The sequence below is a fragment of the Takifugu rubripes genome, chromosome 12 (genome assembly GCF_901000725.2).
Source record: "Takifugu rubripes chromosome 12, fTakRub1.2, whole genome shotgun sequence".
In the NCBI taxonomy this organism is placed as follows: domain Eukaryota; kingdom Metazoa; phylum Chordata; class Actinopteri; order Tetraodontiformes; family Tetraodontidae; genus Takifugu; species Takifugu rubripes.
In genome coordinates this window covers 7,455,872-7,476,689 of record NC_042296.1, presented here as the reverse complement: position 1 = coordinate 7,476,689, position 20,818 = coordinate 7,455,872, and the positions used below count along the sequence as shown (strand labels likewise).

At 49.0% G+C, this 20,818-nt stretch overlaps 1 protein-coding gene and 1 long non-coding RNA gene across 4 annotated transcripts; one reads left to right on the top strand and one right to left on the bottom strand.

Moving 5' to 3' along the window:
* Window positions 1-599: 599 nt before the first annotated feature.
* On the bottom strand, window positions 600-18,883 carry dbpa (D site albumin promoter binding protein a). Its single transcript, XM_029845052.1, has 5 exons — window positions 18,009-18,883; window positions 14,728-14,996; window positions 14,443-14,647; window positions 4,350-4,594; window positions 600-3,624 (listed from the first exon to the last, which is right to left on the bottom strand). The coding sequence occupies exons 1-5, from the start codon at window positions 18,202-18,204 to the stop codon at window positions 3,409-3,411; spliced, it is 1,131 nt and encodes a 376-aa protein (XP_029700912.1). The 5' UTR covers window positions 18,205-18,883; the 3' UTR covers window positions 600-3,408.
* Window positions 18,049-20,409, top strand: LOC115251716 (uncharacterized). 3 transcript variants are annotated; one of them, XR_003890243.1, is made up of 3 exons: window positions 18,049-18,187; window positions 18,874-19,024; window positions 19,359-20,409. It is a non-coding gene; the product is annotated as an uncharacterized lncRNA (long non-coding RNA). The 3 variants fall into 3 exon arrangements; XR_003890241.1 differs by lacking the exon at window positions 19,359-20,409 and having other exon boundaries at window positions 18,874-19,041; XR_003890242.1 differs by lacking the exon at window positions 19,359-20,409 and having other exon boundaries at window positions 18,056-18,187; window positions 18,878-19,041.
* Window positions 20,410-20,818: the final 409 nt, after the last annotated feature.

Below are 20,818 nucleotides of genomic sequence, written 5' to 3'. Positions count from 1 at the left end.
CATCTGTGTTTGAGGTTCACCTGGTTAGAAGCCAGTCGGCCACCAGGGGGCACTGCAGCTTTGATCTTACCTGCCTTCATCTCAGTCTTCATCCTCTTGGGTTTAGCTTCCTGATAATCTGAACTGCTTCCTGCAGCCTGTGGACGCGTCCGTGGCGACAGGCCGCCGCTGCGTGTTTCTGGCCCTGGAGCCGCAGCACCAGCTCGGGCAGATGGTCCCCGTAAGAATGGCTGCTGATGACGCAAACATCACGGCCCAACAGCTGAAACAACCCACCAGACACAGGTGGCGAGGGTATACACTCCCACACACGCAGAGGGGTGTGTGTGTGTGTGTGTGTGTGTGTGTGTGTGTGTGTGTGTGTGTGTGTGTGTGTGTTAAATAACTGAAGTGAAAGACTCCGCTGTTTAATCTGTCCATAATTTACACCTACAGGAACACACACGTGTTCTGGAATGGAAAAAAATGTATTTCCATGTGCTAACATGAATAATACCCACACACACACACACACACAAACAGAAAATCACTCCTAATGGTCTCACCATGAACTTTTACACACAGAAGAGGGAGCAGACAGACGCACAGCAACCCTCCACTAGTGAGTAAAGAGAAGATTTATTGGTGTTTGTAGGGAAAACTGGACCACATATCCCATCATCCTCGTGGGCAGCACACAACACTGGTGAGACGTCGGGGTAAAGTCCGTCACAACACGGAGGAGTTCGCAGTGAATCCACAAATCAGAGTCCGACACGGCCGCGACGTCGCTGTCACCGTCCGCCGCCGTTTCCACGGCAGCGACTGTTGCAACTCTCAACGACACAGTTACATAGAAAAATACTCCAAAAGTTTCTGTGAGGAATCCAAAAATCCCAGGTATTAAAAAAGAAAAGGAACACATGGCTTTCTTCTTCCGTCAGCAGATGGAAACATAAGAAGACTTTTCTTCAGGGATTTAAGGTCACACCTTTGTGTCGGTAATCAGATTTACTGATCAGCTCAAACAAAATCAACCAAAAGAAGTCGACGTTGGGGGGGGGGGGGCATGTTCAGGGCTGGAGGACAGCTGAGGGTGCTGGTCGTGTAAGATCGAGTCTTCTTCGTGGGAATCTCTGAAGCTATGAAATGACTCAAATATATAAATATATGAACATTAACCACCACAACAGCGTTTATACTGTAGCAACACGAGCAAATATGGCTGCAGAGCAATTAGCAGTTTAAATAAAGACAGGACGTAAATGAAGCGTTCACTAAACCCCTCTCATAAATATGGCCGCCTGTCCTAGGAGAAGCTAGCGCATTAGCATTAGAAGCCAGGGTTTTAATTAAACAGGTGGTAGTGCGTCAGATGACAGAATCCATCAGTCCATGTTAGCCGCCCTAGCAAGGGATGCTAATGTGAGCGGCTCTATATTTCAGGTGACTGAATTATTTATGTTTAGAGACTTTTTTGTACATTCAACAAAAAGGAGTTGAACTTTAGTCCAAATGTGTTTCCTAGCTAGCTGCGACATCAAGTCTCTAGACACTGTAAAAAAAAAAAAAAAAGCTGCTAGTTGGCTAAAAGAGATTTTTGAAGGAATAATCGCAAAAGCAGCTGAGTGGGGTTTAGCGAACAATCAGTTGGTCCCAGAGAGCGTTCCAAATAATCTGAGGTACAACAGAATCATAACAATAAATACAAACCCAACAGCTCGGCTTAGCAACGTGCTAAAATAAAAACAGGAACACAACCCACGGTCCCCACAACCCCCCCAAAACCAGATTCTGCAATTCAGTCAAAGACTTTCAATACGTGAGTTTTATTCCTCAGACAAAAACACCTGAGAAAATATAAACAGAAATGATTCGTATGGGTTCCTCTGTAATATCTTCATTTATGTATAGTACAACTATAATCACATAAGTCAAGCATATATCATATACATATATCTAGTGAGAGAATAGTACAGTTGTATGGTACAGTAGCAGTAGGGTGCATTTCTTGTTTCTCATTGGGTAACGTTTGAAGGAGGTATAGACAAGTGTGTCAATCTATATATGATCGTTCAATAATGCAACATAAGAAAGAGAAAATAAACTCAAAAGAAGGAATTGAAGACAAAGAAAGGGTATAGGCAGCTAGTATTTGTGAGTGTGTGTGAGTGTGTGTGGGATCAGATCAGCACCATAAAAGTCCATAACAACATCAACAACAACAATAAGGATAGAGGTTAAACCCATGTGTGTGTGTGTGTGTGCGCGAACGCTGAAGGTTTCAGTCACAGTTCGACCTTTGACCCGCCGGATTTTCGAGGGGTAGACGGAGAGAGAGAGAGACCGAGCGCCGTGGGCGAGAAAGCGAAAGCCACTTGGCGTGTGTGTCCATGGCTGATTTCTTCTTCTGGTCCTCTCTCTCTCTACGTCACCTTCAAAAACAGCGATTATTTCCCCCAAAAAATATCGGAAATATCGGGAGGTTCATCGGAATCAAATAGAAGGTAACAAATCAGGAGCCTCAATGAGCCCGACAGAGAAATAAAAGACAAAGAAAGTTTAAAACTATACACGTTTCGTAGCCTTCCTCCCGACGCTAACCCCGCGCCAAAAAGCAGTCAGTACTAAGATGCTAGCCTCGTCTTGTCCGTGTGAAATACCTGAATCAACCGTAATACATTCTCAGTTAAGCTTCCACCTCTGACGAATCCACGGAAATTAAAAATAGATCATTTATTGTTTCGCAATAATCATCCGGGAGGAAACGCCCGCGGTGTGGCTAGCGGCCCCTCCCTGCACCTTATAGAAAATATACAAAAGATTATCTCCAAAATCCTCCGGCTGAGTAACTCTGCTAATAGAAAAATATACAATAATCCTATGTAGAAATCTCTTTGCATTGTGGACGTAATCCCGTGCACCCTCTGCTCGCTGCTGGACCGGTGGCGCCTTCTCACCCATTTCAAAAATAGACGTGTTCTTTGTCATATAGATTTATATAAAAACCGCACATCGGACCTCCCGAGGCTAAAAAGCGAGATCTCACTGGCATGATGTGAATTCAACACCCCGTTTGAACTGGCCAAAGGAACTGCCGGGACGCACTACCTGCAAAGAAACGCCGCGCAGCAGCGGCGGCGAGCGCGGTGCCGAGGGCGACCCGAAGCCGCCGCCGCCAGTTCTGTGGATCGGACGAAGCAGCAGGGACAAAGAGTCAAACGTGGAAAATAAACGTGCGCTCGTACTTTCCCAGCACATCCAAATCCGCTCGGCGCCGGTGTCGCGCGGCGCCCCCTGCAGGTCTACGTCGGCCTTCCTCCTCGCCGTTTCAAGTAAAGTGCTGCTGTTGTTGGACTTCCTTGTTTCCCATTTTGTTTGGCTGCCCTCCCGGACCTTCCTCCCCCTCCGTCGCCATCTTCCTCCTCCTCACAAGTCCCCGTGTCGACTCTCGTACTTGCTGATGATGTTCCTGCAGCGGCCCAGCTCCTTCCGCATGTCGGCCACCTCCTGGCGAAGGGCGGCGTTCTCCCGTTCCAGGAAGGCGGCCCGCACCGAAATCTGGTTCTCCTTCAGCCGCCGGGCGTCCCGCGAGCGCTTGGCCGCCTCGTTGTTCTTGGCTCGCCGGTTCCAGTACTTCTCATCCTGTTATCAGCGCCGGTGTTTGATGTTGGGGTGTGTGGGGAGGAAAGTGGGGGGGGAAAGACAAAAAGAAGAGAGGAATGAGAAGGGTCAGTGATGCGATGACGAGGGGCGGGATGGCGGGAAGGAAGAAGGGCGGCAAGAGATCAACAGTCAGTAACCGTTTGGGTTCAGTCCTAGACGGACGTTTGCAATTCAAGTTAAACATGAGCGACATTTAGAGCTCCAGAAGCTCTCCTAGAAGCTCCTTTGATGTGATCCTCTGATCCCTTTGAAGAGCTTTGAGGCTCCTGCAGGAGAAGACCTCACCTACCTGTGGAGAAGGTCAGCGGCGAGGTCAAAGCTAGGGGTCGATAAATTTGGTCTGATGTAAAAAATTTGGCCTCCTGCGTCGCTACGAGGAATTAAAGGTTCTAGAGCAGCTCAGACATGAATGGGAGGAGCCCTGGAAACCTCAGAGATCGTTAATGGATTACAGAGGTCTGACTCGGACGGCAGAAGAGAGGAACCGTCTGATCTGATCCAGGATCTGGGCGCCCGAATCCGTCCGAGTAAATGTGAATGAAATCTCAACACATCTGGAGCTCTGAAGGCATCGATCGGACCTCAGAGGAGCGGGCGGTGGCATCAGCTAACACCGCCAACAACGGCCTAGCAATAGCGTTGCTGGGGCGCACCTGTCACAGGGAAGGAGACAACATCTGGGACAACATCTGTAGATGGAGTACCTTCTGCTCATTGGGGACCAGCATCTTGCGGGCCTTCTTGATCATGGGCTGAGGCTTCAGCTCCTCCTCCGAGAAGCGGTGTCGCCGCGGGTCAAAGGCCTCCTGTCCCGGAACGCTGGACAGCGCCAGGTCTGCCGGGTCGGGGTCAAAGTTCACCATGATGTCGCTGCTGCCGTTAGCACCTGCCGGGGGTCCAGGCGGGCAAGTGGAGGAAGGCGAAGAGTCCTGCGGCACCGCCTGACCACCTGAGGGAGAGAGTGAGTATTTAAAGGTTAGAGGCCTTTACTGCTTCCTTCCATCTGCTGTCCATGTCCAGGTTCTGGATGAAACTACAGGATCCAACAGGTGGATCCTGGGCCGTTCCCAGACCACCACGATGGAGGTTTTTGTAGCCTGTGAGCGACACCGAGCGTCTCGATTAACCATTTAGCTTTAGATTGCAGCCCAGGGGTCAAAGGTCACGCCGAGGGCTCACCCACCAGAGACGGGGGGCAGGGAGGTCATCGCGGCTTCATCAGCTTCAGTAAAATGGAAGAAAGAGGGATTTTTAGGTCCAGGTAATCTGGACGTCTGCATTTCAAACTTCAGCCTCTCTGCTTCCTCGTCCTGGCAGCCGCCTCAGCTTCATCTCGCTGCACATGTCGTCTGAGCATGTGGCGGCTAAAGCACTGGAATCCTCGGATTAAATTTTGATCCCAGCGAATGTTGGTGCAGCGAAAGACAAACAGGAGGCTCTCGTCTGTGTTTACAGAGTCGTTTCACATCTGCAGAGACTTTTGTGTTTAAAACATCGTCGAGAACTCTCAGCAACTTTAAAAGTTGGTTCTGTCTCCCTTTTTTAGTTGCTGCTGTTCTCCTTTTAATGATGTCTCACCAGATTTTTGTTTTTCTTGATGAGCTGTGCTCAGATTTATGATTGTTTTGGACCAGAAGCACACCGACATAAATGAGAATAAACAGTTTTAATGGCGTTGGCGCTGGTTTAACTGGCTCCAGAGTCACACAAGCAGTTACAGCCCAGTGAGACCCACTAACATGAGGTGAAGGGGAATTAGACCATAAATGTAATAAATGTTAATGTTCAAAATCTGATTTTGTTTTGCTTCATGGTGGCTGCAACGGCGCGATCCCGCCACCAGGTGGCAGTGCGGGACTGGACAGAATCAGCAGGGTCTCTCTATGATCTCTGCAGGCGCAGGGGTCAGATCTGCGTTCACCCCTGCGCGGGAATTACGAAAATAAAATCATTCTGCATGAGTGAACGAGGAGAAAGAGAAACATCAGAAAATAAAAGCCCCTAAATCCTGTCAGGTAAGAGATTATGTTGAGGCTTTACCGAGCTTTGGGGATAAATATCAGGGAACAGACGAACATTGTGGGATCTTGCTCCTGGCTAGTGCTGAGGGAGGGGGTTTACATGGATGTTGAAGTCATCGTTTACCCCCAGCCTGAGATGACAAAGAGCCTATTTTCACATCCCGGAGAGCGCCGATGTAGCAGCAAACTTTCTCTCTACCGAGTTGAGCAGTCACCCAGTACCAATCTGTTGTGGCAGAGACCCTTTTTGGAGCTCTGGGCTCTGAGCCACAAATTAAAAATAACTGCAGAAGCAGAGAGCCAGAGAGAAACAGAAAGATATTCCGATGTGAGACAGCCAAACAGGAAGAGGCGACAGCAGGTAATTTCACTGGAGAACGACGTGAGAGGACAGAAATTATGCTGATTTATTTATTTATATCTAAATCCTGGTGATTAATATCCAGGAGGATTAACGAAAAAAAACCCAACAACTTCATGATCTGTTTCACTGCTCTGGAAACGTCAGTCAAAGCAGCAGGACCAACGCTGATTTACTACCCAGCTGCTGCCGAGAGCTGTCAGTCATCCTATCGTAACGCCACCAATCCTCCACGGGCACCGGGAGGTCCGGCCGATGCTAGGCAACGAGGGGGCGGAGCTTCACAGGGCTCCTGTGTTTCCTCATCCAGCTGACTGGTGGCAGAGGAGCAACGCAGATACGGGAAGATCCGCCACAAAACCTATTTTTCCTTAACAGTAACTTAGACACAAACACACCATTCTGGGTCAGTCCCAGGACCTGGACCTGGACCTTCTGCCCCGAGAGCTGCAGAAAAAGCGGCAGAAAAATGCAGAAATCTGTTCCCCAAGAAAGAGATTTCACTTCAGCAGCAGGACTTCCATCATTCTTTTGTTTCCAGTTACCTTGGATGCTAACAGCAGCTAACAGGTACGCTGGTTAAGGTGACCCGTGCTTCTGATGCCAGAAATCCCTGAAAACTGGAGGTGGTGTTGGTGTGAGCGACACATGATCCCATTAAACCCACTTTTTTTCTGAGCGGTATTCATTTTACACGATTTTTAGATGATGCCGCGCCTCGGTGTACAGCAGTGGACCCTATATCCCCCCTCTTTATCCATCTATACGTCCTGCCGTCCATCTGTCCATCTGATGAACTGCTGGTCTGATCTGATTCTGGCAGCTGGACCAGCTGATCCTGGATAAGCCCGTCCTAATAGCCACCATTTTGGGCAAGAAATTGAGAGTGGTCCAAGAACAGGGCTTCAGGGGCTGCTGGGTAAACAGCCACCGGGAGCGGCTTCATTTCCTGTCTGTGAGCAGGAGCCGCTTCTCTTTTCATTAACGTAGCCGTGTCCGTCCGTCTGTGTGTCCGTCCACCGGCCACCCAAACCCAACAATTAACACCTTAACTACAGCTGCCACTCACTTATTCTGCTTATATGAGATCGTTTCTTTTAAATAATGCTGATTTTGCACCTTTGTTCTTAGCTCCTCCTCTTTTCTTCCTGCTGTCTTACATCTGGAGCTTTACCCACTTTGTGAGGACACGTTCTGCACAAACACTGGAGAAATTCAGTGGGGTGGAAGCAAAAGTTCTCCCTTTCAAAATGGCCGCTGCTGCATCGCGCGCCTCGCCACAGGACGTGAATCGTTGCGGCCGTCGAGGACGCGTGATGTTCTCTGTAAAAGTGGGAGAACTCCCCCCAGATGGATTCTGAAGCCCGTTTAAAGGTCCTGCCGCCGTCCAGCTACTGGGTTTAAGGCTGTTAAGAGTGTTTGGGTTCCATTCTCCGTTCAGGCGGTAGGTTCTGAGCGGGGCCGCAGTGGGCACGGACGCCCACAGAGGCCGAAAATAGACCGCTTCAGGTCGAAGAGTCAGGTGAGCAACTCTTCCTCTTGACGTGTGCTTGATCTTCACTTTCACTTGATGCGCCTACGCAGCAAAACGCACAGCTGAGAGCAAATACATCGCTGTGGCCTCCCGGGGGTGGAGTGGGGGTCACTGAAAGGCATTTTGGGAAATGTAGGAAGCTGAAAAGGGAAGTGAAGGTGGGAGAAATAAACAGTGGCGTCATCACCATCGACTGGCTGAAGCGTGGGAGCGATTCAAAACATCGCTTCTTTGATTGCTTGTCATGTTTACATACGTAGGCTAGGTCATAAGCTAACCGTGATGTTTGGACAAGCCCCACCCACCGGCGTTTCAGATTTTGTCTTTGGTGAGAGCGGTTGGCTAAAAGGAGCATGAACATTAGCATTAAAGCCTGAACAACGAGTACCCAGAGTAGAAAATATCGATGCCTCCACGGGTTTGGACCAGTATCGATAGGATTAAAGTCAGTATTACGCAATCACAGCACCGGTTCCCTGAGCACTAAATCCCCGATAAACAGTCGCTCCAGCTCGCTTCTGTCTGCCGAGCGGACGACGCGAGCCCGACTGTGAGCTCTGCCAGCAGCTGTTTGTCCCAAACCGGAGAAGAGAAACTGGATTGAAAACACAATACACACGTGGAATGTGATATAGGAAATGTGTTACATAAGGAGGGGTCCCCTCCCTCTAATGTAAACACGGCTGTGCATGTCTGCTGCCATCTTTGGCTGCTTCCTTTCTATCTTAAACACATCCACAACTTCCCTCACAAGACAAACCAGCAACTTTTCCTGTGAGAACTTCCCGCCTCGGCCTGTAAAACCAGTTTATCGTTGATTTTTGTCTCCTTGAAGGTGAAATAGACTTTTAGGTATGAAGCAGATTATAAGTTATGTGGTCAATAGTGAGCTTTCTGGTGTAAACCAAAACTGGTGGGACAAGAAAATCCCAGACGCAAACCCGTAGTTCCCATTAACTGGGTCTGAAGAAAGCAGGACCGCTGGTGGACCAGAGCGAGGAAACAAACGTGAGGACAATCTGGCTCAGCAGAGACGGCCCACAGGGATTCAGACACACCCCGGGTGGGGGGGGGGGGGGGGAGTGTGAGGAAGACCAAGACAAGCAGAACAGCAGATAGCTGTTAGCTTAGCTGATCCTGACCCCTGACCGGGTGGGTCAGTAGAAACACTACAGGAGCCTTTTCAATGAAACAGGAGCTGAATGAGTCCGTTCCAAATGTCCCCACACCTACGATTGTTTGCAGTTCCTGGAAAGTTCTCAGAAATGTGCTGTGGATTCTCCAGCACAAAGGGGCCCATTGTTGTCCATCCAAAGGTGTGTTGGGGGCAGGAGAGGAGAGCGAGGAAGACGCAGATACTCTTTTACCAGCAAAAGGGGTGAAACGGGCTAGGGGGGAACCGAACAGAATCAAAGTTCACTTGAGATCACAGGTCAAACGGGGAGTGGACACCCAGGACAGCCTGGCGCAGACCTGAAGGAGGACGCCGCCTGTATTTACCACAAAGAGGGGTGGAGACGGTCGGCGAGGTGTTGGTGAGCACACAGAAGAAGATGTGTGATGTGTGAGGAATGTGCGGCTCAGCTGCACACAATCACGTGCTGGTCCAGTAGGCAGAAGGAGCTGGTTTTGGATGGTGTCTGGCAGAAGATGGTGGTCTACTGCGTCAAAGTGGGACGCCCCCGGCTCTTTCTGGGCTCTTTCTGGGCTCTTTCTGGGCTCCACAAGCACATGGGGGACTCCTGTCTTTTAGGCAACAATCGGTGCTGTAGTTTGAATTCGGTCTGGAGTCGGTCTGTGATGCGTCGAGGCTGAGAACAATCGCAGTCTGTCCTGTCCTGGACGGATCCTGGACGGTGTCATGGGGGTTCCTCCACCGTGTCATGTGACGAGGGAGGGAGGACGCGACCGCCGCGTCCTCGCCATGGTGACATAACCTCAGCCAGTGTGTTGACATTAAGAACACGACTCCCGGGTGGGGCACCTGGACTCGATTGTTTCTGGTGTTTATGCATCCACCCGTGATGGTGCACGTGGCTCACAGTGCATGTGCAGAGTCCACGCCTGCCGGGGTGTGTACACTGTGTGTGTGTGTGTGTGTGTGTGGGTGTGGGTGTGTGTGTGTGTGTGTGAAAACCAGATGTTTGGGAAGATGAAAATAATGTAAGTGATCATGTGACCCAAAATATTTCATAAATTAAAGCTAGGACGGCGCTAGCTTATAGCAGGAGAGCAGGCGCCCCCACAGCCACGATCATGTGATGCATTCGTAGATTACTGCAGCTGCTAATTAGATAATTGTAGCGAATGATTTATTTACTCGTGATCTGGTCGTCATAGCGACGCAGTAAACCCGCCGTGGTATCGCCGCCACTCAAACGCTGATGAGGAACAGGGAGATGGCTAAGGCTTTAGCACCACTTACACAGAGTCAACACCAGTTCTCAGGGCTTCGACCCCTCCACGCTGACGAGCAATCGGCAGATTAGCTGTTGTAATGGCGACGCAGAGATTTGTTTTATCTACTCTAATAAGAACTGCGTCGACTCTAAACCCCCGTAAACAGCCGTGGACTAAGATAACGAGAGGGAGCACATTTTTTAACAGACACTTCGGGAGGTGAGCATGTAGGGATTTGATCCGTCAGGTCACATGACAATCAGGTGGACAGACAGGAAGTGGGCGAGACCGTCTAAAAATAGCTTCCTGTGAAGAGCCGATGCACTTTGCTGCGGGGTTAAAGGACATCAACGCGCTGCTGCTGCGCTCCGCTTTCAACTACAAAGGCCACCACCAATGAAAGTGAAGTTAAAAGGTCATGTGACCGGATGAAGGCCTCAAATCTTTGAATTTCGGTTGATTTTGCGTGTGCACCACCTCTGTGGGGTGCTCGGGGGTTGCAGCGGCCAAAGCCGTCTTTGCCAGGGGTGTCGAGAGGGTCCTCCTCTCCTCCAGTTCCTACAGATGTGTCCAGCTGTGCCAACAGGAAGCGGTCGGTAAACCAGGAATAATTCCCAACCTGGTGGTTCTACAGGTGTCCGAGTTCTGACGGAAGCAGATTTTCCTCTTTCTTCCCACCGTTTGACCTCACCTGACTCTTCCTGTCCAAGGAACTCACAGCTGGATGATCTGTGATCAGGTTCAGAAGCAGGAAACATCGACTTTGGGTCGATGGCAACGGCACAGACGCATGAAATCCCCATTTGCAGGATTTTCTGAACTCACCAGTTGGTGCCAGTTTTATTCGGACTGGAAGCAGATAAGTCATTGTTCTCCACTTCCTGCTCCATCTGTCCTGCTCTCTGTTCCTCCGACTGAACCTACATAACTGGGATTCTTATTTTCGCCCTGGTCTCTCCCTGAACATGGGGTTTCTGGTCGCGAGGCTTGTTAAACACGTGTTTGTCTTGGTGGTCAGGAGCGTTTCCTGGTGGCTCACGTCCCTGTTTTAGTGCGTAAACGGGCCAATCTCTGTCTGACGAGGGCACAATGTGACTGGTGGATGTTCTGAGATCATAAATATTTGACAGCAGCTCTGTCAAATATCGCAGCACGTGCACGGCTCTGCTCTGAAACGCACTCAGAATTCTCTTTAATCGCTCTGCTTCTTCTGCTCCGTCCTCGGTGTTTATTCTCTCTGTAATCTTCACGGCTTCCTCTCTCTCTCCCTGTGTCTCTGACTCTCTCTGCAGCGGCACGTGACGCCGCCGCCGCACATGGCCGAGCGTGTGAGGGCGCGAGGGAGGGGGGGGGGGGGGGGGGGGGCGAGCAAGCTTTGAAAACATGCAAAGCGCACACTCTTGAGTGGCTCTGCCCCTGCAGCTCTGCTCTCTGTGTGCTGTTGCAGAGTGCAGAGTCAGAGTCTCGTTTAACCCTTCAGCAGCTGAAACCTCGGAGCTGCTGCACGCTGACGCTTCCTGCCCTCCAAATCTTTCAAAAAATAAACAAGGAAAAGCAACAAACAGAATTTTCTGTCAGCTCACATTTAAAATGTGACACTTAGCTGCATTTGCTAACGTGCTGCGATCCAGCAGGTATTTTTATCATGCCCGGGTATCGAGCGATAACGCTACCTAGCATGATTTGACCCCTCCCCCCACTGCTGTGATTGCCTGTGCAAACATCATAACACTTTCTTTTCCTTTGTCGGGGAGACGAGCGCGTCATTTATGGCATCCAATAATCGGCTCAAACGATCGGAACACCTGAACGTACGTTAACAGATAAGAACAGGAGGGGAAAAGATTTAACCCCGCCCACTCTTGGAACCAATGCTGAAGCTGTAAAGGACGCCACCACGAAGGCCGAGGCAGGAAAGTCTCTCTTTCTCCTACGGGAGCCAAACTAAGAGGAATCCCGCCCGTAAATGAGCGTTCATTTATTTATTTGGTGGTTTCTAAACGAATGATCAGTGCAGACCCTCGCTGAGAGACCCTCGCTGAGAGCCGGCAGGAGGTCCCTCATTAGACCGGCCTCTCCAAACGCTGGATTTAACTTCTCCAATGATGAATGATTGCTTTTGTTCTAACAGCTGAAGTTCCAAATCAGCAGAAGTCCGCTACTTTCTCCTTAAATAGAGTTTATTCTGGATATTTGTGTCCATATGAACCATTTGACCACTGAAACGTCGCCGTCTTCGGCCTCCATTAACACTTATCAACCTTTTACACTGCTGCTTTGTTGGTTTTTATCTGAACTTCCCTCCGAAGCTTCACCACTTCTGCTTTTGGCTGCTTCACGTGTCTGAGATTAAAACCGCGACTGCAATTCCAACACAGGCTGATAACATCTGGACGGTCCTTCGCATCCAGGATCTGTTTGGACGTCTACTGGAGGCTGTTCTGATCTGCTCAGGTTCATATTTGTAAGAGCGCTGATAAAAGCAGATGCTTCCTTCCGCACAGGTCATTGGGTTCGTGCTTCCTCCAGCCTGCAGATGCTGCTGGGACTCCCTGGTCTGAACGCCTGCTCCTGATTGGGTGAAGTGACCTGGAAATGTTTAAGCAGCCTTTAACTGCAGGTGAAAGGAGCCAAACGTGAGCAGTCAAAATGAGATAATAAAGTTGCTTTTGTCCGTGTGGGCGTGGGCGCTGCTCAGCAGCACCATTGGTGACTGTCGAGCAAAAATGCAGATGTCAACGTGAGCGATTCTTGAAGCAAATGTGCTGCTGAAAGTCTCAGCAGACAGAACCAGCTTCTCAAATGACACAAATTAGCCTCACTGCTCTTTTACTATTAGCTCATCAGGAAATGGACCTCCTGCCCCCGTCTGTGACACAGCGTCGACAAACTTGATATTTCAAGTAAAAAACGCACTTAAAAAGGCTAAACGTGACATGAGCGTGCTGACGGAGGTGAGGCTGCCCTCTGGTGGCCGGCTGCAGTGGGGCTGCTTGATATGTCGGACACCTTGGAGTCTCTCGTTGTTCATCGTCATTTGTTTTTGTCTGCGGAACAACAAGGGGACGTGGTGACTGACAGCTGATTGGGCGCACGAGGAGCCATCGGCTGGTTTTGGTGTCACCTTTGAGGTTTCCTACTCTGGAGGAAGTGGCCACAGCAGCCTCAAATTTTGTTTCCGAGCATAAATAATGTGAATTCATTAATATCAGACCAAATGTGCATGCTGAAGAGATGATTATAGCCCAATTATTCTCTCTCTCGCTCTCTTTCTCTCCCTCTGTCTCTCTCCATGTCTCTCCCTCACCACCCCCTCTCTCCCTCTGTCCTAACACTTTAGCTCCCCAACGACCTGAGGGATTTCTGCCTGGATGCATCATGCTCAACCCAGTCACGTGTTTATAATTCAGAATAAAGACACACACACACACACACACACACACACATATTCACATTAAAACCCGGCTGTGTGAAAAAGCTGAAATAAAGAGGATGCTCTCATATGCATGTTCAAAGTTCAGCCAACAGCACAAACGTGTGCACGTGAGGCATGCGCGCCAGCACACACTTGGAGTGTGTGTGCACAGTTATCTGCAGAGGCACTCAGGCAGACATGAACACACACACACACACACACACACACACACACACACAGCCTGGCAGCAGCATCCAGCGCTCCTCTCTCCCGCTTCAGTCTCAATCTGTCACAGATTTCAGATTTTATTATTTCATCTTCAAACTTTAACAAATATCCCTTTTACTGTTTTTTTTACCAGCCATCTTTTTAACGGAGTCGCCTGCCTGACGCTGGGCTGCGATCTGACAACCGAAACACCAACTTTTCCATCATTAACCTGAACCTGGCACCAGTTTTGGGTCGGCATTGCAGCGACTGCTGCAACCGTTGCCGCCTCCTCTGTAAGCAGCGACACATCCGACTGTCGGCCGCTGCTCCGGCCGCCACCGGGAGCTCCGCAAGCCTCCGCCATCCATAAATCAGCATGAAATCGGCTGTGATGATTCGTTCAAGGGCTTTCGGGACGAAAGAGGAAAAGAGGGCCGTCTGCTGGGGAAGGACGGGCTTTTGGGTTTCAGTTGTCAGACTTCTGAAATCTCGGGGAGAAGAAAAATGGGATGACGGACAGGAAAACTCTCCTCTTCTGCCAGTTCTGCTTCCCATCAAAGGCAGCAGAGAGAGGAAACCATGAATTATGAATCGGCGATGAAAACGGGCCGGAGGAGCTAATCAGAGATGCGGTTAGAGGACACCTCGCCGGAGGTTAAACACGTCCCTTGTTAAGACCACGTCGGTGCAACTTCACGTGTGTGTGAGCGTGCGTGTAGCTTCACAATTGTTACCTGGAGAGACGGCCGATGTTTGTGGTTCAGGTGTGTTTCCAGGCAAACGCACCTGAACTCACTCACTCACTCACTCACTCACTCACTCACTCACTCACTCACTCACTCACTCACTCACTCACCGTGAAGACACTCCGGGCCTCCCATCATGCCTTGCTGCTGCTGCTGCTGGGGCGGCGGAGGTGGTGGTTGCGGCTGGACGGTCTCCAGTCCCAGCAGTGAGGAAGAGGAGGACGAGGAAGACATGGAAGAGGATGAGGAAGAGCAGGGTGGCGGGGAGGTTGGAGGGCACTGGGAGCTCTGGTTTGGCACCGCTGACTGGGAACTCTGGGTGAGGAGAGAGGAACAGACAAACTTCAGTACTGGAGCAGAACTGGATTGTTTACTGGGATTTAGTGGAGACTAACCTGAGATGGGATCTGGGCACTGGTGGAACTGGGCCCGTTGCTGTGCATCCCCATCCCGTTCTCCGTCAGAAACTCCTCCAGGTCCATGTACTGAAGCTGGAACAAGCCCCCATCACACGGCAGGGTCCTCTCCCACAGCATGGGGCCCAGGAAAGCCGACTGGGAGTTGGACCGTAGCGTGCTGGAGCCCAGACCTCCCCCGACGCCGGCGGGCCCCCCAGGGTTGACGCCCACGGAGTCTTCGTCAGAGTCGGCGGGCTTGTCCTTGTCTGGAGGAGGAGAGGAGATCATTTGAAGCATCAAGCAGATGCTTTCGCTCAGCTCCTTCTTTAGTTTACAATGTTTAAGGGCTCGTTTTTAGTTCTTGGTTGTCACAACAACCAGGTGAGATTCAGCTTTGCAACAGGAAGTCTGGAGTTGAAAGCTGCATGGCCAACATCCCGACAGATCGGCCAGCGAGCAGCTGAAGGTTGAGTCACGTCAGTTAAAACGCTTCTATAAATAAAGCTGACTTGACCGACCTCTCACGGAGGGAAACAGCATCAAAATTCCAGAACCAGAATAAAACCCAAATCGAGAATCTTTGTTTAGCCTCTTTATTCCTCTGATGAAAGGATTCTGATGAATTATGCCATGCTGCAAAGTGCATATTCAATAAATGGCTGAATAATAAAAACTAATAATAAAATAGTAATAAAAAGCAGATTTAAATGAGCTGAGAGAGACTATTGAGGAGGAGACGGCGCTCCGGAGGCGGAGGAGGGCTGGAAAATTCAATTTGAAGGGATTAAAAGACATAAAGACAATTATAACAAGATTATCACATGATGACAAAGATGGACAGAGTCGCCACCATCCTCCGCCTCCTGTTTCTAAGGGGCACTCATTCTACTGCAGACCAGTTTCAACTCATCACCATCAGATCAGGATGTGACCACCAGACACTAAAAGCCATTTAAAATCTGACTCATTCAACCCATAGTTCTCATATTTATGGGAATTATGGGATAGAACAGAGTCACAGATGAAGCCCTAAAGAACTGTCCCACCACTGTCCCATGTCCCGGAGGTCCCACAGGGCCCCTGCTGTGGTCTCCTGGACATGAGAGGTCAGGCTTGTTTAGATCATCTCCAATCATCCAAAACAATCCTAGATAAAACCAAAGAAACTCAGATCTGCCTTTTGGGATCTGGTGCCAGTCACACAGCTAAATTCAGCCTGCCTGACTTCCACATGGCTAGCAAGGGTCACATTAGCATGATAGCATGCGATCACGACATAGGTGTGATGTGGGTTGCTGCCTTTTAAAGGAATTGATGCTAAAACAGTCAGTCGAGCACATAAACACAGGTGCTGTGAAGTATCCAGGATTTCAAGGTTGATCCGGCTTCGTTAATAGCTCATAAAGCCCAAATATCTCATCAGAATGTGTCTATAAACCAGGCTCAACACATTCAGTTCGTCATTACTGAACTGATATCCTGGCATTCCTGATGGCTTCACAGCTGTCATTGGAGTTCATATTTAATCTACTGATCACTTGTCTTTTCTGGATTTCTAATGATGGTGAGTGATTCTAAGTCGTCACCATCCGTATGATGAAAACTCACTTGCTTCCTACTACTGGAAGGGAAATCCCTGCAAGAGCAGCAGGAGTGGATGGTAGCAAAAGTGAGAGATGAAGAGTGAACACTGTACAAGCCTGAGAAAATGTAAATCAGCTGAGGGACCGAGGAGGAGAGGAGGAGAGAAATGAGTGCGAGGAAAGACGGGGGTGATGGATGGAGTGGGCGGTTATGAAGGCGTCAAACAAAAAAACATCAGAGGGAAAAGCAAGAGCGAAACTGCTCGTGAAGGGAAACGGCAACGAAAAAAAAGCCCCATCACATGTGAAACGTGATTTTTCTTCACACCCCTGAACGCATCAGCCATCATTAGAGCGCTCTGGGCTGTATGAACGCTGACAATGAGGACACAGCCGAGGCCGCTGAGCTGCTTTCTCTCTCTGTGAATCTGTGAAGAGCCTGTCAGCTGTGCTCACCATCATCCCCTCCTCCTCCACCTCCTCATGCAAAAAAAGAAGAGCCAGTAACAGCCGCCAGAGGTCGCAAAACAGCACCCTTTCCACCTTCGCACATTTATCTACACTTGTGAGGGCTGACTCGTGACAACGTGACCTCACAGTGGATGTGAGATGTTAGTGTTTTAACAGGGGTGGGTGGGTGTGTGTGTGTGTGTGTGTGTGTGTGTGTGTGTGTGTGTGTGTGTGTGTGTGTGTGTGTGTGTGTGTGAGTGACAGCAGCTGACTTGGGAATTATGGCATCAGGAGAGGAAGAAGAAGCAGCCTGGTTAATATTTGTCATGACAGCTGGCAGATGGGAAACAGTTCAGTCAGTAAAATCCATCTGAGTAGAATCTACTCCAGAGTGTGTTTGTGGTTTTTTTTAACCCTCCTTCTCCTCCTCCGCTCAGCTACGGTAATAATTTCGCCACCAAACGCCGACATGCAAATGGGAACCTTCTAATAAAGCTATAGCACTGTGTGTGTGTGTGTGTGTGTGTGTGTGTGTGTGTGTGTGTGTGTGTGCGTGTGTGTGTGTGTATGTGTTTTTAGATAAGCCATTCCTCTGTCTTTCACAATCACACCTTCCCACTCAGTCACATGCATACACACATACACACACACACACATTAATAATCACCGTGATACAACTGATATTAAAGCAAAATACTGTTATTTCTACAGAAAATGATTTATATTTATTAATCATTAGAATGTGATGTCTCCCCGGATGACAGCCTGTCTAATTAAGCCCCTCCCCTAAAGCTGGTCGGTGTTCCCACTGACACCACCGTGCACACTGGGAACTTTGGTCACCATGTTGGACCGCGATGTGGAAATGCGGCTTTGACTGTCCGACCCACGACCTGGGACAGAATGTGGACCAACACACACTGGCTTCATTTCTGGGTTCTTTTAACATGTGATGACACAAATAGAGCTGAAAGTTCATGTTCGACTGGTAAATTTGGTTCCTATACCAATACAAACCAGGAACCATGCAAACCACCACCATAGCATCATGCTAATCCCTGTTGTCAATTTTTATGTTGCACCAATAATCACAACAAATGAATCCAAACGTTCTTCTCAACTGAAATGGATTTTGGTTTTGTGCATCTCCTCCCCCATTGGAGCCGATCTATGTACTGTCCCTTTAAGAACTTGCAGAAGCCCAGGGCCGTTCTCACGCGCGCACGTGCACATACACGCACTCACCTTTCATCTCGCAGCAGTCCTTGATGCCTCGTTGGTCGGCTTTGATTGGCAGCTGTAGCAGTGACTTCAGGTTGGTCATGGAAGTCAGGTGACCGCCTTGAGCCCCAACTCCAGCCGGATTGCTGGCTCCAAAGTGGGGGCTGGTGGCCCCTGCAGGGAGATCCGGCGGCAAGAGTTGGGTGAGAGGCCTTGACATAACTTCTAGGCAAAAGGAGGAGGAGGGGGAGGCGAGGGGGGAGGCGGCGAGAACCTGCAGACTGTTAAAAGTTCAAGATCGCAATAATCCAATTAGAGGTTGTAATTGACAGGCGCGGCGTCAACACCCGAAAACAGAGGACGGATGGGCAGGTGACGCGTGCGTGCGCTCCCGATTTTCACCTGATGGCTCGGTTTTGTCCGCCAAAGAACGTGAGAAAAGGAAGAGAGAGCAGACTTATCTCCAGAATGGCACCATGTTCCCGAGCTTAATTCATCCTCCGGAAACAACCGCTGACGGACAGGCGAGCAAGACGGTCCTCGCTTGGGTCCCGGTCCGGTCCGGTAGTTTTATTCCGGAGAGTAGAAAGGTTAAACATAAAGTGAAAGCAGATGAAAATGTGGATGTCTGTCGTCCCATGCAGGGGAGGGAAAGGATTAGACCCAGGAGAGTCCGGTCGAGGCGAAGAAGAAGAAATATGAGCGAAAAAGGGACGATGGAGAAAATAAAGAGAAAAATAATTATAATGATAATAATATCCGGTGTGGGAGTCGGATAGATGGAACTGATGGCTCTTATTTTCCCCCTCTCTCTCCCTCCCTCTCTCTCACACACACTTCTCTCTTTTTTGTCGTTCTGTGTCTCTCTCTCCCTCTCTCTCTCTGTCAGTCAGCTGGAACCAACACGGGCTGCTCCTGTGACGTCACCGCTCACGGGGGAAAGGCGCTTGGGGGCGTCGATCGTTTGCATACTCAGGCCACGCCCCCGCCCCAACACGCGTGACATCCTTCTCTACTCCATCGCTTGTACTGCGTTCATGGTCCGTGAGAAAGCTGGGAAAAGAGAACACTCCATCAAATTTCCTTAGATTTGCCGAACCTTAAGCAAATACAGTAATAAAATTAATATCAGGGATTTATTGAGTCCCTATGTTGAAGCCACTTTTCTCTGATGACATAAGCATTTTTTTGTTTAATATATTTGGAAGGAAATAAACGCAGTAACTAAGCTATGGGTTTATTTATAAGTAATACAGTTTAAAAATTAGCGAAAAGCATTTCTCTATCTTTATTTTACACATCAGTATGTTTTGTGGTCATAGCAAATAGTCTGTGGTTACCGAGCTCGATTTGTATATCTGTTTTCCTCTACAGGCGAACGCAACATGCTTTAGTATCCAAAGACCACGCCTCCCTCAGTGCTAATCCAATGGTTGAAAGCGGCAGAGGGTTTAACGGGTTAAGCCACGCCCTCACAGTCTTATCTTCTTCCTGGATTGATCTCAAGACGCCACGCCCCTTCTTCTCTCACGCTGTCATTGAAGAGTCAAAACAACAGTGACGACCGCTGTCACAGAGCGAAGCTTAAGTGACGCGTGCGCACCTGAGGTGCCCGTCGACCCCCCCCACCTCTGTCTCATCTTAAAAATATGGTTAAGTGTAACATTTAAACCTATACCTATCAAATTGCTTCTAAATCAGATGAAGAGGTTACCCTCTTTCATTTAATCCAATAAAATCGGCCTCGAGCTGTATGTTTTCTTCCATGTTCCGTGTCCCTGTCTGCCTCTCGCGCTCAGCGTCGAATCAGCACATGGCCCCGGCACGCGCACACTGTTGTCTGTCGGCGTCTTTACCCAGCGGTGATTGGTTCAAACTAGGTCGCTCGCTGCCTCGTTCCGCTCCTGATTGGCTGAAACTAGGACGCAGTCTCCGCCCACAGAGCTCCCCATGCCATGGCCGCGTGACAGGCTGGCTCTGGGTGGTGTTTGTGATTGTGAGGATTAACGTCCGAAGGGTTCAGGAAAAGATTTATTCGGCAGAAAAGCAGCGACTGAAGCGGAGAACAAATATGAAACATGCCTGAATCAAAAGTAAAATAATGAGCCGAAACACATTCAGGGGGAAAAAAGAGACTATGCCTGTTCTGAGAAGTCAGAACAAGGACATTTTTTGAGGTGTGGAAATACAAGAAAAACAATGTAATTGTTCCTTAATCTCTGATCTAATGTAACTTCCAACTCTCAGCAACTAAAAACACATCAAACCCAAACCAATGATGACACTGACCGATGTCAAAATGTTGAAAAAGGCTTCTGATGATGTAAGGTGACTTATACATGTAAACACATTCAATGACATGTTAGATGAACTGGTTAGACTGACTATACTGGGATAGAGAGAATAAACTGGCTGTGCTGGCACACAGAAGTGAACTGACTGTGTTTTTCATCGTCCTTAGATATTATTAGATATCCTTAGATATAGATATTATTTCCATGCAATAAAATAAGGTTTCAATCACATCGACCTGTGATTGTGGAATTTAAGCAAACCACAAAACAAAATACGTCTTTCCTGTGTTTTGTGGATGGGATGCAGAAGCTGCGATAGGGACTAAAGTTCCTGGAGGGAGAGTCTGGCCGAAAAAATGATCACACACGCACGAACCTTCAGTTACTCCAGACAAATTACGAAGTGTTTAAATGGCTCCATCTGGTGGCCAGTTTCCAGTAATGCAGCAGCGTTGCTTTAAACTTTTAAAATGATGTGTAAAATATTGAAACGCAAATATTTAATGAATGATGTCCATTGGGAAAACTCCCTGTCCACTA

What these genes read in the sequence shown, in the direction of transcription:
- dbpa (XM_029845052.1), bottom strand. Translation starts at nt 18,204, where the DNA reads ATGTCAAGGCCTCTCACCCAACTCTTGCCGCCGGATCTCCCTGCAGGG. An exon ending in GGACTGCTGCGAGATGAAAG is followed by an intron (nt 14,997 to 18,008) that starts GTGAGTGCGTGT and finishes CTCCTCCTCCAG; the next exon opens with ACAAGGACAAGCCCGCCGAC. An exon ending in TGGTCCCCAATGAGCAGAAG is followed by an intron (nt 3,625 to 4,349) that starts GTACTCCATCTA and finishes CGCTGATAACAG; the next exon opens with GATGAGAAGTACTGGAACCG.